The following is a 14513-nucleotide window of genomic DNA, read 5'->3' as shown; positions in this document are numbered from 1 at the left end:
ATGGGAAAGATAGGGTGTGCTTGGCCAGAGGAGGCAGCCACCCACTAGGACACAGTAGGAACCTGAAATAATGAAGATAGAAGGGATCAGTTGAAAAAGATTTCTTCAGCTTCTAAATTATGTGAATTTCTTTTATTTGGTTGGGAACTGGGAGCAATTTCTAGGAAGGAGACTAGTTGCTAGGAAGGGGACTTTTTTACATATATGTTTGTTATAGATTGGAGTGGTGAAGTAAATAAAGGCTTTGATGCTGGTAAGGAATTTCTTTTATCAAATTATATAAAATTTAGTCTATCTGAGCAGCTGTATAACTAGATGATAGCACTAAAGTGCACTTTGATTCCGGGTGTGGTAGAGAAACACTATCCTTGAACTTTTTTTGTTTTTAAAGTAAGCTCTGTGCCCAGCGCAGAGCCCAATGTGGGGCTTGAACTCATGACCCTGAGATCAAGACCTGAGCTGAAATTAAGAGTTGGATGCTTCATGGACTGAGCTACCCAGGCACCCCATCCTTGAACTTTTTAATCTTTGAAAACTGTGGCTCCTGCATAGTTTGAGGCGTGCTGAAGGAGCCAGAGCCAGTGGGGGCTCCCTTCTAAACCTTCCAACAGTTCCATTTGGGAAATAGTTTGCTGAGTTAGGCTGTGGCTGCTGCTGCTGTGGCTCTTATAATCTTATTTCAGGTCTGCCATGGTTTTGCGATTAGAAATTGGGTCTTGGGGTGCCTGGGTGGGTCTGTTGGTTAAGCGTCCGACTTCGACTCAGGTCATGATCTTGTGGTTTGTGAGTTCAAGCCCCACGTCGGGCTCTGTGCTGACAGCTTGGAGCCTGGAGCCTGCTTCGGATTCTGTGTCTCCCCATCTCTCGGCCCTTCCCCTGCTCATGCTCTTTCTCTGTCTCTCAGTAATAAATAAATGTTTAAAAAAAAAAAAAAAAAAAGAAATTGGGTCTTGCCAACTTTGGAGTCCAGTTAGTCTCTGTACTTTATTACTTAGAGCCATGTGGCATAGCACAGAAGTGTGTGTGCACGCACATACACATGGACACATATGCACACATACAAACACAACGTGATTTCATTTTCATTTTTTAGTAGCTGTTTCTTCTGGAAACATTGATTTTTGGTAAATAGTAGGGGGCTGGGAATTACTTTCTAAAGAGAAGTACTTTCGGGGCTTCAGGGTGGCTCCATTGGTTAAACGTCCGACTTTGGTGCCCAGGTCAGGACGTCACGGCTTGTGAGTTCGAGCCCTGCACTGGGCTTTCTGCTGTCAGCACAGAGCTTGCTTTGGGATCGTCTGTTCCTTTCTCTCTCTGCCCCTCTCCCGCTCCTGCTTGCTTGCTCTCTCTCAAAATAAATAAAGTTAAAAAAAAAATAAAGAGGAATACTTTCCTAGAATTGCTTAAAGAACATTTTATAAATCTGGCATCACACTGTGACCTTGAAAGATAATATTATGATACTTGACTGAATTAGGTCCTATCTTAACAGTAAGAGAATTTTGAAAATCTCAGTAATAATGACTGGGGTTACTGAGTGAACAGCTAGGGTTAACTGATATTCTTGTGTGTGTGAAGGTTTATTTGTCAAGTTAAGTGTAAATTTTTTTGTCCCTCAAATATAATTCAAAAAAGGTTGCTAGAATATAAAAAGGAGAAATTATATTTCTGATATTCTTTAGTTTTTGTATTTTAGAATTTCTCTCAAAAAGACTTAATTCTGTTCTTCAAGTATAACTATAGCATATGGGCAGCTGTGCTAGTCTTCCTAAACTGTTTTAAAATCATCTATGTGATTCCTTACATGTTGAGTATCTCCTGTGATTTTAGTCTGGAGTTGAGGCTGGTGGGCTATGAAACAAAGTGAAATGTGTGGATTTCCCCCTCCTCCAACATTGAGTGTCTCACTAGCAGGAACATATGCACACAAGAAAATTCAAGTAATAGTTTGGGGCTCCCCATGATTAATGGTTGCAAACATGAAGAATAACACTGTTAGGTTATGATAGGAAAATGCTTCTTAGTATATTGCATTCATTTCTCAGGTATTTATTGAGCACTTACTAGTTTGGAACAGAATATAAAGCATATTACAGAGCAGGCATTTAAACGTTTGTTGACTATGGCCAGTAAATAAGATAGCTACCGTGTCTTTCCCCAGATTTCTCATAGGTTCTTGGGGAAAAAAAGAACCATGGAAAGAATCATTACAACTTGGTGATGCAAGGGCCGATATGTAGGTGTTAGAGTGCTGTGTGGGCTGATCTGGGACACCAAAGATGGACAGAACTAAATCAGAGGAGGACAGGATAGAGTGGGATGAGGGAGGGATTCCAGGCTAAAGCACAGTTAGTAGTGATTCATGTTAGTATTGTGTATGGAAGTTCTTAAGAGAAAGAGGCTGTAATCACTTTCATTAGATTTATTTATGCTATGGATTGGTGACCCCGCAATGATGGAGAACCAGGGACATAGTCCCGCAGTATACCCGGCTCTCCCGCCCTCGTCGTCCCAGGTGTGTGTCAGGCGGTGGAAGAACCTTCCTCAGCAAAAGGTCTGATTTCCTCCCACAGCCTACAGTACAAAACACCAGATGGAAGTCCTTTCCGTCTTAGTCTTGGAGGCTCTGTGTCTCCGTCTCTGTCTCTCCCTGTGCTTGTGTGTGTGAGAGAGAAAGTGAGGTTTGTTTTTTGGATTAGTTGTAGTTGAGATCAGGGAGATGGAAGAGCGTGAAAGTTGATAGTGACAGTTGCTGAGTCCTCTCCACCTGTCTCTTGAGTGAAAAGAAACTTTGTTCTCATACTTACCCGTATTAACAACTAATTTCTGTACTCTTTCGGGGTCAGGGCACGGTACTCAGTGACTTCACTAATTTGGTCCCAGCCTTCTCCGAGGTACTTGGTATGACTTTGCTAACTCTCTGCTATGTCACTGCTGAGCATGACATTTGAGACAGCTCCCTCCTACAGAGGTAAGTTGGTTACAAATCCAGTACTTACGCCACTGTGTAAAAATACAGCAGTTGACCCTTGAGCAACACTGGTTGGAACTCTGCATTCCACTTTGACCTGTAGTATTATGATTATTGATTATTATTAACATTTTATAAATACAGTAATGTAAATGTGTTTTCTCTTATGATATTCTTAACATTTTCTTCTCTCTCACTTTATTGTAAGAATATGGTACATAATACACAAAACATACAAAATATGTTAATTGACTGTTCGTGTTATTGGTAAGGCTTCTGGTCAACAGTGAGCTATTGGTACTTAAGTTTTGGGGGGGGGGGTCAGAGTCATACATGGATTTTCAACTACATGGGGCGGGGAGGGGGAGCCCCTGACCCTTGCATCATTATTCAGGGTCAGCTGTACTTCATCCATAGCGATTTTGTTCTCATGTTTTTCTTTCAGTGCGTAGGAAATCACTGATCACATAGAAACTGATTAGCAGTCGAAAATCACTAAGTCATTTATGACTATCATTTGGAACTAGATAGTTACAGAAGCAAGGATCAGTAGTTTCCATGGCTGATTTTTGTATTAGTGATAATAACCTTTTGTTGACATTGCCTGACAAAGAAATATGATCTGTAGTGGGAACTCCAGGAGATGGGTTAACACAGAGTTAGACTCTCAGGATTCATTAGCTTTTTGCCTTTTGCCTTTGTACCTGAGTGGTCTTGCCTATGTGCTGCTTCTCCTTTACCCCCTAACTCCTTGTTTGCTTGTGCTGGAATGAAGTCAGCATTAGAATTTGTGGCTTTTACTTCAGAGAAGGGCAAGGGTTTTGAAGCAGACTTTACACTCTGTCCCCCTTAGTCAGAGATATTTTATCTGTTTGTCTTTCATATTCTACTATCTAAAGCCTTGGTTTTTATCTGTTCATTAACTGTAAATTCGTTTTGCGTGTGTGTTATTGAATAAATTATTCTTTTGAATTCTGACCTTCAAGACCTATGTAAGGGTGTGAATATATTTAAAGTGATATTTATTTTTTTTAAGTGGTTATTTATTAAGTGAGGATGTGTGTCAGTAGAAGACCACATACAGTGTTTGATGTGATCCTGTACCTGTTACCTGCTCCATTGCTTTCATTCTATGCATTACCGAGTCTAAGAACACCTTCAACTTAATAACAGCTCTTAGAGGATAAAGAAACATTAAATAGACCCATCAATTACAGCTTGCATCTGGACTTTGAAATTGAGGAAAGAACTGAGGAAATGCGACAGCATGTGAGTCAATATATGGTAATAGTTAAATGTTCTGGCCTTGTGATCAGATATACCTAGGCTTAATCCCAGCTCTGCTCTCGATTGCTTGTGTGACCTTCTGTAGGTGACATTTTCATTGTGCCTCAGCTTCTTCATGTATAAAAGTTGGCATGTACCATCTGTCTCATGCAAATATTACAATAATTAAATGATATACTACATGTGGTATTCACATGTGGTGGTGGTGGTAGTGATTCTAGTCGTGGTTACTGGTACTATTGCTGTTGGCAAACACTAGAGTTTTTGAGTGGAAATTATCTATCTATCTGTCTGTCTGTCTGTCTGTCTATTCTGCCTGAAGAATACAATTAAGCCTGTGTGCTGGGGAATAAACTGTGGACATAACTTTCTGAGTTTTGCTTCTTGAGTCCTTTCACCTTGTTGGATATTCCCTATTTCCTAATTTTAATGGACTCATGTAGTCTTTAACCCTAAAGGCAACTTCATTTATAATCTTAGGGAAACAGATTGGGTTGCTTTGAAAATGATTTTCTGCATTGTGAACAAGGAAGATTGTTGTGGAAATTCACTTTCAAAATAAAAGCAGTTGAAGCCGGTGATTTTTTTTTTTTTTTTTTTTTTTTTTTTTTTGATGCAACAACGCTCCAGATTGACTCTGCCCACAGGGAGTTACATTGTGGCCAGCAGAAACTATTGCCATTTACTAACCCATCTAACCTGTAATGAGTTGGGTGAAGGCTTGAATTGTTTCCGTCCTCCTTGATGGTATGGAAATTACAGAGGCAAAAGCAAGCCACTTGCAGAATTGCCTGAATATTGAATAAAGAATTGCTATGTAGCTCTTTTACTGGTAGGTAGAACCTTTGTGGAAGAATTACATCCAACTTTCTGACAGGTTTTCTTACAAAATATGTGTCATTTCGTTGAATAATGTTAGAGATTACTGTATTTTGTCAATTTCAAAATGTGCATTTTCTCCCACATTTTTATATTTTTAAAATCAGGGATATTCCTTACAAATGATGGCATCTCAGAATTGGCCAGATGGCAGGTATGATACAGTTGTCATATGCTTGCACATGAGTGAACTTGGTCATAGCTGTCTGTATTCTTGTCACTTCAGTTGAATTGTGTGCATTTTTGGTATTACATGAGTTGAGTTCAATTGCCATTTAACATGTCTGCAGAAGGATTACCCTGTAATTTGACACTGAAACACAATGTACACAAAACAGCATGGAAACAGAAGTGGGGCACAACTTGGATAGGAGGAAAGCAGATAATCACCATGGAAGAAATGGCTGTGGTTCTTTGTTTTCTTGCCAAGCCATAACCAAGTGCTTCACCATACTTACAGAAGAAAAACACCTAAGTACAAGAGACTCTGCAGTGCTTGTGTTTCTGAGATCTCTGCTAAAGGATTGCATATCACATGCCAAGCAAGAAAGCCAGCATTACACCTTGCAAAATGAGCATCCCTGGCTTAGAAGAATACCTCTGAGGTACTCGTAAGGAATGCTGCCTGTATTCCCAACATTCTTGATGACACAAGAATTGAAATAATGCAAAAGTGTGTTTGGATTTGAAGTAATTCACAAGTTTAAGACGTTTCAGGAATACCTCAGCCAATTAATTTTGCATAATTTTTTACATGTGCAAGAATAATTCATAATAAAAATTTATGCTCAAAGTCAGAAAGTTCTTTCAGCATCTCTATAATATAAAAATTTTAAGTGATAAGAAAACATTTTGACAGTTTAATTGGTGATGTTTTTATTTGCCATAGTATATCTCATCTGCGATTATTTGATTCAGTGACTTGCTAATTTGTTATTGAGACTGTAAATATAATTCTTGGTGTGATTATTGCAGGTGCCTAATGGATAAGAACTTCGTTAGGATTGGGAAGTGGTTTGTCCGACCGTATGAAAAGGATGAAAAACCAGTCAACAAAAGGTGAGTCTTATGAACCTTTAGGTTTTTCATTTCTTTTGCTTGACCGTAGCTATGTTTTGGCAAGAGATGGATGGGGGAAGCAGCTTATTTATTTATTTTCTAACAGTCTTTGTTTAGATGTACTAAAATAGATTTTATTACATAAAATGTTGTTAATTGGTGTATTACACATTTTTTTGAATAGTGTATTATTAAATTTTTGTGGAATATGGGACTAGAAAGATAATCAGTAACCTATATCTAAGCCCCTTCTTACCACACTATGTGGAATTAAAATATTCTGTTTTGTTATTTTCATTATCCTTTTTTATCTTTCTTAAATTTTTTTAAATGTTTGTTTATTTTTGAGAGAGACAGAGACAGAATGTGAGTGGGTTAGGGGCAGAGAGAGGGAGACAGAGAATCCGAAGCACGCTCCAGGCTCTGAGCTGTTAGCACAGAGCCCAGTGTGGGGCTTGAACTCTTGAACCTTGAGATCATGACCTGAGCCAAAGTCAGATGCTCAAGCGACTGAGCCACCCAGGCACCCCTATCTTTCTTATTTAAAGTGTTATATGCATAACTTTAAAAACAGTGAGCTGAATTCAAATGGTGATAATTTTTATAGAATTGATTGATGCCCCTTAAATGTCTGTGAATACATCCTTGAAAATCTTAAACCAGGACTGTGAAGCACTTTTCTAACCAGTCCTAAACTTTTGACTATCATTTATTGAATGCCAAACAAGCGTGGACTTTTATATCAATCAAACCAGGATCAAAAACTAAAACCTTGAAAGGCAAATATTTACTTCATTTATCTCTGGACATAGCACAGACTTAATTGGAATCATAAGTTGATGAATTGGAATCATAAGCTGATGGGTGATTGTTTCCTATCGGAAGAGCAGGGCACACAATCCCAATTCTATTTTACTGTCCATGAAGTTGCCCGGAGCTAAGGGTTCCAGCTCCTGGCTGCAGATAAGAGCTATTGAAACCTTAGATGTTAAGCTGTAAGGTTAGCTCTTTTTTAGGTAGTTGCCACAAGTTTGGCTGGCAGCTCTTGCCTGTTCTGGAACCTTTACCTTCTTAACTTCATTGTTCCTCCCTGTGACTTAATTCGCACTAGCAGCTTCCTCTCCAACCTGTATGTCTTAAAGCTTTGATGACGTGGTTGTGGATCTCATTAACCAAACTTAATTTATGAGAATTAGGATTTCTTTTTTCAAATCAGAATAAATTAGGGACTGGCATGTAATTTTTTTTTTTTTTTTTTGGTCAAATCACCATGGATTTTTAAAAAATATTTTCCCTTTTTTAGTACATTTCAAATCCTTTAGGATTTAAAAATATATATATTTAACTAGAAAGTAGGTATTATGTATATCAAAGTTTGCCTGAAAAGGATAATTCTACATTTAGAATGGTGTCAGTATGTATGGGTATGTAAAAATATGGTTTTGTTTACAGATTCTTTGAAGGTGAGGAATTTTTTTTCCTTTATTTATATTGATTTGCTCTAACTAAAGCATTTGCTCCATGGGCATATTTAATCTCACTGTTTAGTTAAGTTTACAGAGGATGGGTTAAAGGTTTGGTTTTTCTGTTGATGAGTGATGAGTTGCTTTGGCACGATGATCTTTACCATTCATTCCTATGTGCCTCTCCATGCTCAGTGTGCGGTCTCGGACAGAGCCAGTCCTAAAATTTTTCATCAGTAGCTATAGGTGTTTGTATGATGATTTCATAGGAATTGGGGGATGAAGGGGAAGTGCGGAAATAAAATGGGGATTGAAAGAGCAGTAATTAGTACTTTAATAATAAACACTAATGTTTGAAGTCGAATATAGTTACCAATCTATTTTACATAACATCTGTATGTCTTTGCACTTCATTTACATCCCAGAAGTCTTCCTGACTTTAGCAAACCAGATGTGAATAATACTTGTAATATATTTAGATATTTGATTTTTGTGTACCCGGCAGGCTATCGATTTCTGAGCAATGTAATTGAATTATTTTATTAGTTTTAGATTTCATTCTCATGGTTGAAGGCTGAACTTCAAACCTCATTTTATTGTAGTATAGAAATGTTAATGATTTTGAAAAACTATTTTAGGAGGCGTTAACAATTGGAAAAATTTTAAACCAAACGTTGTTTTAAAAGTTGGCATTTGCTGTAATAGAACTTTGTTAGGTATAATGACTTTTCCACTTTTATTCTCTGAATGGAAAATAGAGCCTCTTGTTTGATGCTGAAACAGGATCTTAGTGTTCAGGTCATTTTGGATGGACAGACTGATGCTGTCTGTGGATGAGGGCATTTGGATTTAATAGATTTGGGATCACGTCCCATGCCTCTCTTCAAAGTTCTTCGCTTTTAGAGAAGTTGTTTAGGTTTTCTGAACCGAACTTTGTGTTTTGCTGTAACAGAGTTGGTGATAATAGTTTAGTTACTACCTTACAGGGTTATTGTAAAGACTAAATGAGATCATTGATGTGACTGGTTTGTAGTTGAGAAAAAGCAAAAATAAGTGAAAATTTTTAGGCTTAATTTTGTGTGGGTGTGCACACATTTTCAGTTTAGTGACCGATGAGAGGAAAATTTGCTGCCCGGTGCTAAACAAGTTTTATGCACAAATTGATATTTTTGGGAAAGCTCTTATTTGATGCTAAGAGATACACATGAGAGAAATATATTTTAAAGAATGACATTTTAAGTATAAAGTTAAGTAATTATAGCGTACTTTTTTTCAAGAGATTAAAAGATGATTTAACACTGCGTATTTTACATAGCTAAAACGATTTTAATAGTGAAGACAAATGAATCTATTGATGAATAGATTTCACCTGTTCGATTAACAGCATATGATTTCTTGAGCTATGATTATTTTCTGTAGTGATAGCAAAACTAAATCATTTGCTTGGTGGACTCGAAAAGAGTTCTTAATGTTTGCTATGAGATGATAGGATAAACTTAGACAAATTATATATTATATATTATATATGTATGTATGTATGTATGTATTTAAACAGGCAGGTCCAAGAAGGTAAAAGAAATTTATTCACATTGTTTTTTTCTTTGTGGTGGCACATCTTCTGTTGCTCATAGCCTTAGGAATATAATAAGTAAGACAGAAAACTTTGGCTTTGTCCTAAAGAGTTGTGGCAAATAACATCAAACATAAAAAATTTCTGGGTTCCTGAAGTATGTTGAACTTGAAAAAACTTTTCCTTCCAGGATATGCTGAAAAACAAACCAGTGAAAAATGTATTCCTTTCAAATAATTTAGAAATTATTCATGGAGATTCTATTCAGTTTCAGCCTACATTTGATTACTACAGAATTTGAAGTTTATACACTTTATTTTTTGAATGCTAGTTTTAGCAAAATAATTGATCGCTCCCAGTAACCGTTGGACCTTGAATTTTTTTCTGATATCAGGTATATAGTAGTTAACAGAAACATATTTGCTAGTGCATTTTCTGAATTAATCAGCTGTCTCTTCCTCATGGGCAAGCCTACCTTGAACGATACTCCAACAAGCCTCAAATACTTTTAAATATTCTGATTACTTTTGTATGTGCTGTTAGCAGATATCCACGTGTGGGCACTCACACATTGGGAAGTATATTATTTTGACTGCTTTTGTGTTGTTTTGTCTGGATTTTTTTTTTCTACTTTTAAGCCAGAGATTCATTCTTTCTTTCTTTCTTTTTTTTAATGTACTTATACCACTCACCTATTTTTCAAGAAATGCCCTTACCTTTTGATTTTAATAGCAAAAAAATAGATTTTGTATAATAAGATGAAATACTTTGATGCAGGAGAATATGTTTTAGCACTTTAAAACTTCCCTGCCCCCTCTTTCCTCAACATCACCCCCTCCCCTGCCCTCTTTTCACTTCTCCTGGCTCTTCCAGACCTCCTCTTTCCTGTACTTTCCTTGTGATGTTTCCATCTAGAGACAAACAGACGAAAAGGCAGGGAAAGGAATCCCTCATGTAGAGGATAAACAGACGTGTGAACAAGTGCTTACAATGTGAAAGATAAAGGGAATCTCTTCCTAGTGTCCCGAAAAATATGATCATTGGTGATGATTTTTTTCGATTTTTCTCATAACTTTAGGTGGTGCCTTTTGCCACGTGTCTTGATAATGAGGGCTGTCTGATGGGAAACCCGTAAAAGCATATTAATGAAACAGTTTGGACTTATCTAAACATGTATAATAGTTTTGCAGCCTTTTTTTGACCCATAAAATATGTAGTCATTTTCTGTTGGTTTTATCTGATGGGGGAGATAGCAGAAGATACTGTGTATTTTGTCATTTGAATGTATTTGAGAATTGTATGCAAGGTGAGAAGAGGGATGTGGTTAGAGTCTTGAGTGTAGGCGTTCATGGGTGGCTAGAGAAGGAAGAATGTGTGTATGGAGACTAAGAAAGATAAATGAGAAGTGGGAGCCAGGATGGTTGGTGTCACCAAAACCATGGATTTTTAAAGTTTCATGATGAATCAATCAGCTGTGTCTGCCACACAGGCCATGTAAAATACATTCTAAGAGGACTATTAGATTTGGCTTTCAGCGGTGGGGGGGATTTGAGGTTGCAGTAGCTTGAGGTATAAATGGGGGTTGAAATGAAGACCCCGAATGTAGGGTTCTTGCTACATTTGTTACAAGTCATTGCAAAGGAAAAACTCCTGCACCTAGGAAGGGAAGAGAGAAGCATTTAAAGAGGGCCTGTGATAAAACTGCGTTGTGCTGTCTGTGGTTTTAACAAGTGTCTCATGTACCACTGCACTCGGTTTTGTTCACAAGCATTATGCACAGAGGAATGTGAAATCGAAAGACCAGTTCAACCAGAGGTGACGATAGTTAACTATATACTGTCTAGGTAGCTCTTTCACTTTTTTTCCCTCTCTTTCCGTTTTCCTTCATAACCAAAACAGAGTTACCACCACTTCTAATTTTTTATTTGTTTTATTGGTGTTCTAAAAAGAATACAGTAAAAAACTTACATTTTCAACATCAGTAATTGTCATAGTTTAAAAAAGAAGTTTCAATATGTACTTTCAAGAAAGAAGATTTTATATGTACCTTGTTTTTTAATGTACTAGAGAGGTTGGAATAATATCATTGCTATAATTCCCTTTTTAATTCCTGCCAGTGGATTGAAACTAAGCTGGAAACAAAGCTCTCTTTGTTTAGTAGGCCATCCAGAAATAAGGATGATCTTCCATTAATTATTTGTCCTTGCAGGACTTATTTTCAGCATTGTTTTTTTTTCCAAAATGTCTTTCAGTTTTCAGATTCTCTGATTTTAGGCAAACTGTAGAATCTAGGCATGCCCCGGATCAGTCAGTTTGTTTATGTTGCCTGCCTATCTAGCTACATATCTGTCTTTCCTTCTTTCTTTCCCTGTGTGTATATGTGCATGTATATGTGTGTATGTACCTGTGTATATGTATTTATCTTTCCTTCTTCCTTTCCTGGATGTGCTTGGTTTCAGTGACTCCTTTATTTACCAACCCAAGGGATTTGATATTACTCTTTCAATGTGTCTGCAAGTTTTAAAGGATGTGTTTTGGAGGGAGGGTTTTTGTTAACTTCAGTAATGATGTTCAAAATCAGATTAGGAAGAGGGGAGAAGAAATTTTCAGTACCAAGTGGGAGTTAATTTGAGTTTTTTTTTTGTTTTATCATACAGCTGACCACCTCTTTTGCCTTTGCTTAAGATGTCCTGGCTAAATGCCACTTGCTTTGTTGGAAAAAAAGTCAACTGAGGGGTCAGGACATAAATGAATGGAGGTTCAAATGATTACCCTTTTGGTAGCATGAAGGATGTATGCTTAATGTACTCATATCTCTGGTTTCGTTTAGGATATTTATATTAAGTTTCTTCATGTCAGCTTCAGCGAATCTAAGCATTATGGAAGTATATTGTGGTACATCAAATAGCTAATTCCCCGAGATTAAAGTGATTATTTTGGAAATAGGCTGCATTTTAAGATGAATGCTTATGTATCTCCTGCTTTGTAAAATACCCTAGGTTACTTTTTTTTTTTTTTATTCTTTTTTTTTAACATTTATTTATTTTTGAGACAGAGAGAGACAGAGCATGAACGGGGGAGGGGCAGAGAGAGAGGGAGACACAGAATCGGAAGCAGGCTCCAGGCTCAGAGCCATCAGCCCAGAGCCTGACGTGGGGCTCGAACTCACGGACTGCGAGATCGTGACCTGAGCCGAAGTCGGACGCTCAACCGACTGAGCCACCCAGGCGCCCCAACCTTAGGTTACTTTTGCTGAAGTTTCTTAGAGTTTAGAAAAAATGTAAAATGTATGTGCCTGGGAGGTCATTTCCACTCATAATTAATTTCTCATAGCGTATTGATAGCATGTGGGAAACTTTTATGGCAAGTTAAAAACAGACATGTCTAAGGGAAATGGCTGCTCTTGTTTTATTATATTACTATTTTTAAAAATGTACACATCTATATATGTTTTTATTTATGAAATGGGACTTTTAGGCTGTCTATGAAGGACGTGGGGGGATGTTTCTTAATTTTAAGTTGGAAAATTTCAGCCACACCAAGTATAAATTAGTTCTATAGAATGGCTCAAAAATATGAGCATCCCAATGATTATTTATAATTTCTTGTTACAGTCTACCATATATCTCTGCTACGTATATTATTCTAAAAGGTATAATAACCATTGGTTTTTCTAATGTCAAATTATTTAGAAGATATCATGCTTTTTACCTCCATTTAGTTTTTAATATAATTATAGTCAAGATTTAGTGAAAATCGTTGCATCATGGGCACAAGACAGATTCTGAAAGAAGCCCTAAGAGTAAAAATAATTGGCTAATGTATATTTTATTTTTGGTATGGTAATTTTCAGTCCTTCAATTTCATTCGGCTCTGTTTTATTTCCATTTTTCAGCTGAGATTTCCTATATTTTAAATTCACTGTGAGTACATTTCCCTTTATGTCCCTAAGCATAATTACAATAATTGCTTTAAAATCTTTGGTACTAAATAAAATATCTAGATTATCTCCATTGGTTTTATCTATTCATTATGGGTTAGATTTTGCTGTTTCTTCATCTCTTGAATAATTTTGAATTATATTTTGGGCATTGTAAGTAATGTAGAGATTCTGGATTCTGTTTTCTTTCTCTAAAGAATGTTCATTTTGTTTACTATTTTGTTTTAAAACAGTAAACTTTAGCTCAACTCAGACTCCAATCTCTTGTCTCACCTTTGGTGGGTAGCAGTTGAAATCTTTTTACTTCTTTCAGTGTAGGGTTTCTCACTTCTGCATTGCTGACATTCTGGGCTGGACGATTGTTGTGGATACTGTTCGGTGCCTGGTAGGACGCCCAGCAGTATCCCTTGCCTCTACCTGTACAATGCCCATAGTGCCTTCCTCCTCCAGAGGAAGATGCCGCCAGATAAATGGCCAGCTGTCTCCCAAGAGGCCTAATTGCCCCAACTGAGAAGCCACTGTTCTGGTGTTAGCTAGGCAAAGTCTGACCCGTGCACCTAATTCAGGGGGTCCACCAGAGATTCGGTCAGAGTTTTGACTCTGTCTTCTTCCCAGGATTTCCTTTCTCATTTTCTAGCTGCTCGGGTCTCTTTGAACTCAGTCCTCTGGTTCTTCAAGCCAGTAAGACTGGAAGTGGAGTTTGTAGACAGTGTTAGCCACTCCATGCGGTTCAGTCTGCCGAAAGGGGAAAGTCACTTGCTACCATTCCTTCTTGTCAAGTGTAGACTCTTGCCCCCTCTCTAAGTTCTTAGCTCCATTTAGTAGCTTTTTTTAATCTAGTAACATTTATTTTTAGCAGATTTTAATATTTTCTTCATAATTCTGGTTGTTAGTTTTTGGGTGGAGAGATGTGTTGGTTTGGCAGGAGCTTTGTTACTGCCCAGAGTGGAACCTAATGAGTATTTAGGGCATAAAACTTTACCATCTTTTGTCACCCGGCTCTTATTTGTGCTTGACTTAGGTTTGCATTGTCTGTCTATTAAAATTGGATGGCTTAGCATCTGGTGCTAAATCACTTTGTGGGAGACGTTGATTTTAATATGTTACTTAATTGACTAATGAAATGTCACTTATTTTCTCAGTGATTCCAATGTTTGTGTGTTGTAAATTGTTCCCAATTTATTAATTAATGGCTTTGTGTTTTATACTGTTTTAAAAGTACTAATGTTTGTAGTCTCTTCCCTCAAATTTATAAACACTGAACATCTTCTTAAAAATGTAAAGGCATGAAAGGTCTTTATTATTTCTTTTCTCAGTTGACATTTATGTTGAAGCCTTGTCCAA

General features: G+C 37.2%; 1 protein-coding gene across 5 annotated transcripts in view; it reads left to right on the top strand.

Annotated features, from left to right (window-relative positions):
- The window catches only part of MED13L (mediator complex subunit 13L), a 300820-nt gene that overhangs the window by 165359 nt on the left and 120948 nt on the right, over positions 1–14513 (top strand). For 2 of the 5 annotated variants that reach the window (XM_042962375.1, XM_042962376.1), the window contains 2 exons: positions 5598–5742; positions 6113–6196. In XM_042962375.1, coding sequence (XP_042818309.1) covers positions 6120–6196 — 77 coding nt within the window. In that variant the 5' untranslated portion in view covers positions 5598–5742; positions 6113–6119. Of the gene's footprint in view, positions 1–4862; positions 5292–5597; positions 5743–6112; positions 6197–14513 lie in introns of those variants that run through there. The other 3 variants (XM_042962372.1, XM_042962371.1, XM_042962374.1) reach the window with 2 other exon arrangements.

This window comes from Panthera tigris, chromosome D3 (genome assembly GCF_018350195.1).
Source record: "Panthera tigris isolate Pti1 chromosome D3, P.tigris_Pti1_mat1.1, whole genome shotgun sequence".
Taxonomy (NCBI): domain Eukaryota; kingdom Metazoa; phylum Chordata; class Mammalia; order Carnivora; family Felidae; genus Panthera; species Panthera tigris.
The sequence above is the reverse complement of the archived record's forward strand: the minus strand, read 5'-3'. Positions and strand labels throughout refer to the sequence as shown.